Source organism: Aplysia californica, unplaced genomic scaffold, assembly GCF_000002075.1.
Source record: "Aplysia californica isolate F4 #8 unplaced genomic scaffold, AplCal3.0 scaffold01285, whole genome shotgun sequence".
NCBI lineage: Eukaryota > Metazoa > Mollusca > Gastropoda > Aplysiida > Aplysiidae > Aplysia > Aplysia californica.
In genome coordinates this window covers 51,538-61,123 of record NW_004798555.1, presented here as the reverse complement: position 1 = coordinate 61,123, position 9,586 = coordinate 51,538, and the positions used below count along the sequence as shown (strand labels likewise).

Below are 9,586 nucleotides of genomic sequence, written 5' to 3'. Positions count from 1 at the left end.
GGGGAGGGGGGGGTAGGGGGTGTAGGGGGAGTAGCCTTTACTTTTACCGACAACGGTTGTTTTGTTTTGCTTCCGTTTGTCGCTCCTGGGGTGTGTTTTTTCTTTAAGCGGGTGGGTGGTTTGCCAGTATTCAAGTGTGGTTTGCTCCTTTTTTCCTATCAAACATAAAACCCTCCTTCTTTTCTTTGTACGTTGCTCTCTTGAAAAATCTTTAATCTACGGCACTTATACGGCTTATTTGTCTTGCAAGTCCCGTAAAACACTTACAAAAATTTAAACTTCTACTTTAAGACAGGGGAGGGGTTGGGGGTGGTGCTGTTTTGAAAGACATCACGGAGGACAGTTATATAACGAATGCCTCGGAACGAAAGAATGAGGGACGCAACACAGCAGTGATTGTATTCTATTATAATGTACAGCATGGATTCATTAACATTGATGAGGCAGCGTGGTGGAATCAGGCTCTCGTTAAAATAATCCAAGTGAAAAAACTTGCATTTTTCCGCAGGTTTGTGAATTTTTATCAAATTTTTGTTTTTTGGCTCAACACCTTTCATGCTCATTAAAGAACTCATTTCTGTGTGGATTTTTCAGAAAAGCGTTGTTTTAAGGCACAAAATTGTAAATTTTCAGTTACCACGGACTATTAAGCTAAGGAAATAACTAATCGTTGGCTGCCATTTTCTCTCTAATTTTACCTCTGAAAACTGGTGACCCCACCTACTTCTTTCGCAAATATCTCGACTTGTATTCAAGGAAAACGGACATTTTTTTCATCCAAATAAAAACAAGCAAACAAGCTTTAAGATGATACCAATAACTCTACATGCCCAAAAATTGACGAGAGCCTGATTCCACAACGCTGCGTGTTTGTGAGGCGAGACCCAGAGGTGACTCTCTCTCTCTCTCTCTCTCTCTCTCTCTCTCTCTCTCTCTCTCTCTCTCTCTCTCTCTCTCCCTCTCTCTCCCTCTCTCTCTTCTGTCTGTCTGTTTATCGGCCTGTCTGTCTCTATTTCTCTCTGGGTGTCTCTTTGTTTCAGTCTCTGTCTCTCTGTCTGTCTGTCTGTCTGTCTGTCTGTCTGTCTGTCTGTCTGTCTGTCTGTCTGTCTGTCTGTCTGTCTCTCTCTGTGTGTGTGTGTGTGTTCTGTTTCTCTTTCTCTCTGCTCTCTGTCTGTCTCTCTGCATCTGTCTGTCTCTCTGCATCTGTCTGTCTGTTTCTCTCCCCTTCTCTCTCTCCCCCTCTCTCTCTTTTCTCTCTCTCTCTCTCTTTTCTCTCTCTCTCTCTCTCTCTCTCTCTCTCTCTCTCTCTCTCTCTCTCTCTCTCTCCCGCTCTCTGTCTCTTTCGCTCCACCTCCCCCCCCCACCAATTCTCTCAGCGTGAAATCCCAAAGACTTCTCGGCTCTCGAGCATCGTCCTCAACTTTCCCCAGACATTTGGCCCTGTACCGCTGAGCATAAAAAATTTACAATAAGCTAGCTCATTAACGCGTACCCTATTCTTTTTATTGCAAATTCACAAGAGCTTTACAATTGTCGTCTCCTGCTAATCGCTACGCTTGGTGCATCATATTATGGATTCACAACGTGAATCGAATTTGTTCCGAAAAGGTTTTGGTAAGGAAAGATTCCCCAGACATCGATTAAATTATAGCAGCGTCTATTTTTTTGCTTAAGTAGGCCTCGATTGTTTGCTTGTTTAGTTGGTTTATTAGTTCGATTTGCTTTCGTTCTCTTTTGTTGTATTTGTTTCTTTGTTTCTTTGTTCGCGTATTTGTTTGTTTGTTTGTTTGTTTGTTTAGTCAACTAATCTCGGGGGGGGGGGGGGGGGGGTACAAACGTCGTTCCATACAAATCGAAATAAAAACTTTTCTTCTCCACCCCTGAGCACTGGTTTTGGAAATTCTTTCTGAATAATATATAATGTTTGTATAACGCAAAACCAGCTCAACAGCAAGCTCTATGCGCTTTACAACCGATAGTATTACCCCAGCAGACCTGATAGCATTCTGAAACAATCTCAACTTCCTGAGAAGCATACAGTGCTACTCATAAATACGAGTATATCAACAGTACTGAAAAAAACATGCTTTTTAGGACGTCTCTTTGACTACTTTTAAAACTAAACAGTTCATTTAGGTCACTGAGCATTAATCAAGTCTTATGAGCGCCTTAACATATCGCCCCCTTTTTTAAAAAGAATATACGTTTCGATGGAGGGTATCATTGGTAAGTCCTGCTCCTTTCTTTCCCTCTGTCGTTTCTATCTGTATTGTTTTCCCCCATACTTTGTCTGGTCGTTATTGTGTTGATGTCTTTCTTTTTGCCCGATTTGTGTTTTTTTTTGCCCAAACTACTTTCTTTTAGCCCAATATACTTTTTTAACCATAACTACGTTGTTTTCACCCAATCTACCTTCTTTTTATCCAAACTACTTTCTTTCACTCAAACTGCCTTTTTATACCCATACTAACTTCTTTATGTGCAACTTGAAACTAAATCTTGACAGAATAACAACAACAACAACAACAATAACAACAACAACAGCATCAATAACCACAACAATAGTAACAACAACGATGAACAAAATAAAAAAGATGGCGTAATATAGAATACATTTCAAGCTCGTGAAAGCAACATTTACATTTCAGAAATGGTATGATATTATAAACATCATGAACATTTACAAAACATGGGATAAAACAATTTTTATATCATATTAAAATTTGATGAGATTCAAATATTCAACATTATCACATTAACCATACAACTATTTATCAATGGAATAGAAGTCAAAGTCTTGAGAACCACTGAAGTAAAGTTGGTTACCGACTTGGTAAACACCCGAAAGTCTCGAAGTTCGGGGACATCTTAATAATACCGTATGCCATTGTGGCCTACATCTCGAGCTTCCTGGAATATTATGTGTTCTCTCTGCTCGGTGTAGGTCTAATGACTAGGGGTCAATTGTGAAGAATTCCCAGGAGGAGTTATACCCAGCGCACACCACCAATTGGATTCATCGGACGGAGTCGGGGCGAGCCATAGTTTTCTTCATGGAAAAGAACCCTTCTAGACCACCCCGCCCTACGCACTAGTTTTGGAAAGTTACTATTCTTACTTCAAAATACAATATCTCACTTTCTTGTAAAGATCATTTAAAAAAACAATAATGAAGTGCTTAACAATCAGGGAGATCCCAGATTTCAGAAAAGCACAAAAAGTGAGAATGTCCCAAAGGCGAAATAGTTCTGATTCCCTCAGACAGACTCAATATCAATGGTACTAGAAGAAAACTGAGAATTCAATCTTCTCGTCGAGTTCTTTTAAAATTATGCAGTTTTCATTTTGGCCCAAAACGAACGATTCCAGCTGCGACCTTGAAAAACCAATAAATGCGTCTGATTTTGAAGGTTACCATCGGGTATTGCTGAATTCAATGGTTTTGTGCCAAATTACATGTCATGTGGCAGCTTTTTCCCCATCCATGGAGGAAAGTCTGCCAGGCCACGACTCAGTCTGATGAATCTGATTTGCAGTGTGCTCAGGGTATAATTTAACACGGTGTTTTTCCCCTTCTAGAAATCACATTGACAGTCTTTGTTTGAACCTGGCATGAAGGGGGCGTGGTCTAGTGCGTGATGGGGGAGTGGTGTAGTGGCGTGAGGGAGATTGTTCAAAAACATCATCCTGTTCTAGACCTGGGGGTGTGAAGTAATGGTGTTCCGGGGGAGGTTGGGGGGAGGGGTGGATTGGTCCAGTGGCGAGATGGAGGCTGTCCCAGAACGCCGTGATGCTCCAGTCCTGGCTTGTCAGGGGGCGTGGCCTAGTGGCATGACGGGGGCGTGGCCTGGTAGCCTGACGGGGCGTGGCCTGACGGGGGCGTGGCCTGACGGGGGCGTGGCCTGACGGGGGCGTGGCCTGGTGGCATGACCTGGTGGCATGACGGGGGCGTGGTCTGGTGGCCTGACGGGGGCGTGGTCTGGTGGCATGTGAACTCTTCTAGAACGCCGTGGTGCTCCAGCCGATGTTCGAGACCGCCCTCTTGGGCTGGCACCTGATCCACTGCCACAGGTCTCGGAACATGGCCTTGAGCTCGCGCCGGAACCTGGAGCCGGTGATGCAGTACAGGATGAAGTTGATGGAGTTGCTGGTGTACATGCAGGCGTTGGCGCACACCTCGAACAGCTGTCTGCCAGCGGAGAAGCCGCGCCCGGGGAACATGTAAGGCTGGGGATAAATAGACAAATAAATAAATAAACACATACACGAAAAAAAAAAAAAGTATATAAATAAATACATTTATAAATTAATAAATATGTAAATACATAAATGAATGCATACACAAATAAATACATAAAAGAAATAAACGGACGATCATTACATTACATGATAGGCTGTTTATTCAAAATGAAGACCATGCCTCTCACCCCCCCCCCCCAAAAAAAAACACCCCAACCCCCAACCCCTTTTTTCAAGTCCTCCGTTTTCAGGGGACAATTCAAGTTTATACATCTTTAATACAGAGTAGAAGCAGTAGACACCCAAAGAACTAAATGACATTTGTTGCATAAATATCATTTTACAAGGATAAAACAAAATGACCAACCACTATATTACTTTTTATGGTCTTTTATTTTTGTCCAATAAATGAATAACCCCGGGGCGGTGCCACTGACTGACGTGTCTTTAGGGACATTTCTCGTTCATGCACAGTAGAATTATAAATGGGCTGATTCATCAATGTCACGCTCATAACTGTGCCTGATCTACAACAGGAAACTGCTGCTTTTTCTTTCCTAATCCTTACTCTTGTCATTTTTTCTCTACTTCTTTTGTATGTTTGTCACACTCTTTTGACCCGCTATTTCCGGGGTGCCTTGATAGTCGAAGCAGACTTTGTGCTGTTGAAGCTAGAGAGGTGAGCAGAGCAAGTCTGATTCCCTGTAAGGACTTCTCTGTTGACATCCACCCCTTGGCGCTCATATGACTTTATGCAGTTGCGAGCGCCGCAAAACCTCTACTAAAACTAAAAGAAACTAAAAACAATAAATGCAGTCGGAGATGTTGGTCGTTAGGTCCAAAAAGCATTCCGGCTGCACGATGTCTGCTTGTGCTCTGATGTAATTTTTGCATTATATTTCTTGATCAGTGAGTAGAGTACAAGAATTTATAAGTAGATGTAGTATGACTAAACTACTGTAGAAAAAATAAGTGAACACCCTGACTCTGCCCTCCCCCCTCTCCCTCTCTCTCTCTCTCTCTCTCTCTCTGTCTCTCTCTCTCTCTGTCTCTCTCTCTCTCTGTCTTTCTCTCTCTCTCTCTCTCTCTCTCTGTCTCTCTCTCTCTCTGTCTTTCTCTCTCTCTCTCTCTCTCTCTCTCTCTCTCTCTCTCTCTCTCTCTCTCTGTCCCTCTCTCTCTGTCCCTCTCTCTCTCTCTCTCTCTCTCTCTCTGTCTTTCTCTCTCTCTGTGTCTTTCTCTCTCTCTGTCTCTGTCTCTGTCTCTCTCTATCTGTCTATCTATCTATCTCTCTATCTCTCTCTCTTTCTCTATCGCCTTCATATAAATGTAAGTAGGCTTTTCCGCCCTCATTAAAACAGTTTAACTCACTTAGGAGGCAGGGCCACCCCAAGCTGAGAGGGATACAATGTCCCTGCAGAAAAACCGAGATACTCGACAGATATTATCGCCTCACGGGAAATTGAACTCGGGTCTTCTGTGTCAAAACAGCGACACGCCTAATCGATATACCTCAAACGCCTGTCAAGTCTCCTATCCTCGAGAAGGCAACTTTTCCGCTTGGTGCAGAACACTAGCCTAAAGCGCAGATGATGACCTAACCACTCCATTTTGTTACCCGAAAGGAGATAAAAATTAATACGTGTATAAAATGTGTGGCATCATGGTGAAATCAGACGCTCGTCAAAATAATGAAGTCGAAAAAAAATCTACTTGTTTTCTTCCGGCTCTTGGGCAATTTTTACTTACTTTTTAAAAATGTTTGTCTCAACACCGTTTACTCCTTCTAAGCACATTTTAGGGTATACTTCGCAGTGGATTTTACTTAAAAACATTGATATCAGGCACACTCAGATGTAAATGTGCCGTTACAAAGAGCAGTCGAGCTTTGAAAGTCACCAAACTTTAGAGGCAACTTTCCCGCTCATTTTAACGCTGACACCTGACGACCCCCACCTTCACCATCTGCAAACATCTCGACTTCCATTCAAGACAGATAGGCATTTTTTCATTTAAAAAATAACGCAAATGAACAAGCTTTATTTAGATTTATTTAGATTATACCAAAAAAAATATATCCCCATATTCCCTAAAACTGACGAGCGCCTGATTCCAGCGTGTCGTAACACATTATAACAAAACACCCTGCTCATCTCTCTGGCCACGTAAGTGCACTAGGGTCTTTCGCGCGCCCGTCCGTCTGTCCCCGCCTTATTATCATCCCATATAGAACGTGACGATACTAAAGCATCCAAAAGGGAAATCGAGTACCTCTACAATGCTTCCTAAAAGACAATCCTAGAGAAATGTACCCCGTTTCCATGTCTCTCCCTCATCTCCCCCTATTTCTCCCTGGGGGAGTGAATGATGCTGTGTTCCGTGGCATCACGCATTTTCCTGTTTTATCGAGGGATTTCATTTCTGTTGATATTACGTGAGACACATGAATATATAGGACACAATAGAATAGCTAACGAACTCCCCCCCCAAAAAACAAAACAAAACAACAACCCAACAACAACCCAACAACAAAAAATTAAAAACCTTAAAAAATCACAAACTAACAAATCTACGTTTTGTGAGCGGATAGACTGGATCCGGTACCAACCCACAATTGAAATTCCAAACAAAGAGGAAACAACTTTGCCAGTACCAAAGGGCAGCAACCCCTGGCCACATGAGGGACCCCGGCTGTGAGACTCAGAGAGTGGAGATCCTGACATTTCAGAGGAGAAGAAAGCATTATTATTGAATTAACTTGTTTCAGTAAAAGCTGGGAGTGAACTTCTTCAAATCCTTTTCTGTTTCTTTTTCTTTTATCTGTGGCTTTTTACTGGTTAAGTTTTCGGGAAATTTGTTGATGTTGGCTGAAATTGAATTTATCCGCTTCTCTTTGTTGATAAGATAAATATTTTTAAAGTTGTATGACGAGTTTTATTCACTTATCGGAACAATTTAGGATGTTTAGAAGACAGACTGGTTCGACCTTAGCTGTTTGCCAGATCCAACCTGGGCTGACATATGAAGTCCATACCTACACCATAATCAAACTCATGTTTGGGGGCTCTCGTGGCCTAGACTCATTCAAAGGCACCGAGTTCGAATCCGGGTACGACCGAAAAAATGTTCTTCTCTAAAATTGTCTCCTTTCATGCACCTCCTTTCCTTCTCTTTAACAATGTTCTGTCGTCTGCTTTCGTCTCCAGTTTCTGCCCCACCCCCTCATCTCCCTTGCCCCCTCCTCTGGGCTCTTGACTTTTTCTTTCTGCCGCCTTTCTACTGCTACTCCTTGGCTCCTTCTTACAGCTGTCTTTCTGCCACACCCCTGATCTTCTGGTAGGAAAGATCTACACCTAGCCCTCTCGGACAAGGGCGAAAAATCTCGGAGGGTCTGTGAGCAAGTTGCGCACGTTAAAGATGCCTTGGTGGTCTAAAATCGATCAGAGTAGGCTTCGGCAGCTACCCGGGCAAAATTCAAAATTTCCTACCAACTGAAAAAGTTTAATGTGTCATATGACATTATGCAGATGCGAACGCCGTAAAACGCTTACAAAAACAAACAAAACAAACTTACGTTTTCTGCTCTGTGCGCGACAAAATTCATTTCGACTTAGAAGGTAGCACGGGTAGAGGATGATTATACTGTTGATGGATTTTGTTTGTTTGTTTATTTATTTGTTTGTTTTATGTTGAAAAACATCTTATAGGTAATAGGAGGTATAGGAAGCGAAAGAAGGTCAAGAATAGCTTACATAATTAACGTAAATACATGGTCGACTTTGAAAGACGGGGAAAATATTTATTAGGGTGGGGGGCATCTGGGCAGAGAAATGAGTAGCGAACCATGATCGCCGTTGTCTGGTTCAAATCTTAAAGAAGACATGAGTGAGGAAGAGTATGACAAATGATTCCTAGCGTTCGTATGTGTTTTTTGTTTTGGTAGGAAGTACATCGTATGTTATATTTTTTCAATGTTTCTATTTACTCTCGATTTTATAAAGACCATTAATCTTTACTCCAAAGTGTAGATACTGTTATTTCAAAGAAAACTACTGTGGGTTTTTAAACTGAAATTTTTACAATTAATATATATTTTATACACATCAACCGTTTTTACTTGCAAAGTAAATCCAAGCCGTGCTCAAGCTGTAAACTCAAGTGAATACAACCAATCTGTGTCCCGCGCGCTCGTAATGACCTTATGCAGTTACAAGCGCTGTAAAACATTTTCCAAACTTACCTATTAAAACTGTTTATCTCTTTTTACAAGCTTTGCAGTTACAAGCGCTGTAAAACATTTATCACTTTCTTCAGCAGAGCCTTTTGGAACAACCTCTAATCATAGCCAAAACCATTTACGTTAAATAAAAACAAACAAAATGGAAATGGCTTCATGAGTCATAATATCTCAGTCGAAAAAGTGTCATAAACCATTTCTTAACCGTTAATAAACAACGACCAGCCCCCACTCACCCACCTCACACACTTATAAAATTATTTTTTTTCCTTTGTAGATTTCTCTTTGCTCCCAGCCTACTCCTACTCAAATCTTCGCCCCCCCCCCCTCCTTCCCAACCCCACCTTTTCCCTTCCCACGCCATATTTTTCCTCCCTCGTGTATAATTCTGAGGGGCTCGGAGATATTAGTGATATTGGTGCCCCTGGCTATGCCTGGCGAGGGCAGAAATTTAGTACCAAAATAATTTTCAAAAAAAAACCACGCCTCACCCCACCCTCGACCACTTCCGCTTTTCTTCATCTGTTTGGGAAAATTGAAAAGTGGGAACAGCGAGGGGGAAATGAATTTGTTAGGTTTGTGGCACGAAACAAAATAGTGATGGGTGGATGTTTTGTTTTTCTTTGAACGTGTGTTATGTGTGCGTGTTTTTTTTTTGTATTGTAATTTTTCCTCTTTCTTTAAATATCAGAAATATACGTCCCCTTCCATCAACACAGAATATATCATTTGGGAGATCGGCTTCGACTCTGCCGTGGTTTTTATGTGTGTGTGTTTGTGTGTTAATTTGTTTCTGAGAGTGAATGTGTGTGTGTGTGTGTGTGTGTGTGTGTGTGTGTGTGTTTGTGTGTGTTTGTGTGTGTTTGTGTGTTTATGTGTGTGTATGTGTGTGTGTGTGTGTGTTAATTTGTTTCTGAGAGTGAATATATATGTGTGTGTGTGTGTGTGTGTGTGTGTGTGTGTGTGTGTGTGTGTGTGTTTGTGTGTGTTTGTGTGTGTTTGTGTGTTTATGTGTGTGTATGTGTGTGTGTGTGTGTGTTAATTTGTTTCTGAGAGTGAATATATATGTGTGTGTGTGTGTGTGTGTGTGTGTGTGTGTGTGTGTGTGTGTGT

The 9,586-nt window shown here is 41.8% G+C and overlaps 1 protein-coding gene across 1 annotated transcript in view; it reads right to left on the bottom strand.

Moving 5' to 3' along the window:
• Positions 1 to 1,817: 1,817 nt before the first annotated feature.
• LOC101846051 overlaps positions 1,818 to 9,586 on the bottom strand; it is a gene marked incomplete at its 5' end in the record, with an annotated part of 33,567 nt that continues 25,798 nt past the window's right edge. Inside the window, 1 exon segment of the mRNA XM_005112479.3 lies at positions 1,818 to 4,227. Coding sequence (XP_005112536.1) covers positions 4,000 to 4,227 — 228 coding nt within the window. The 3' untranslated portion in view covers positions 1,818 to 3,999.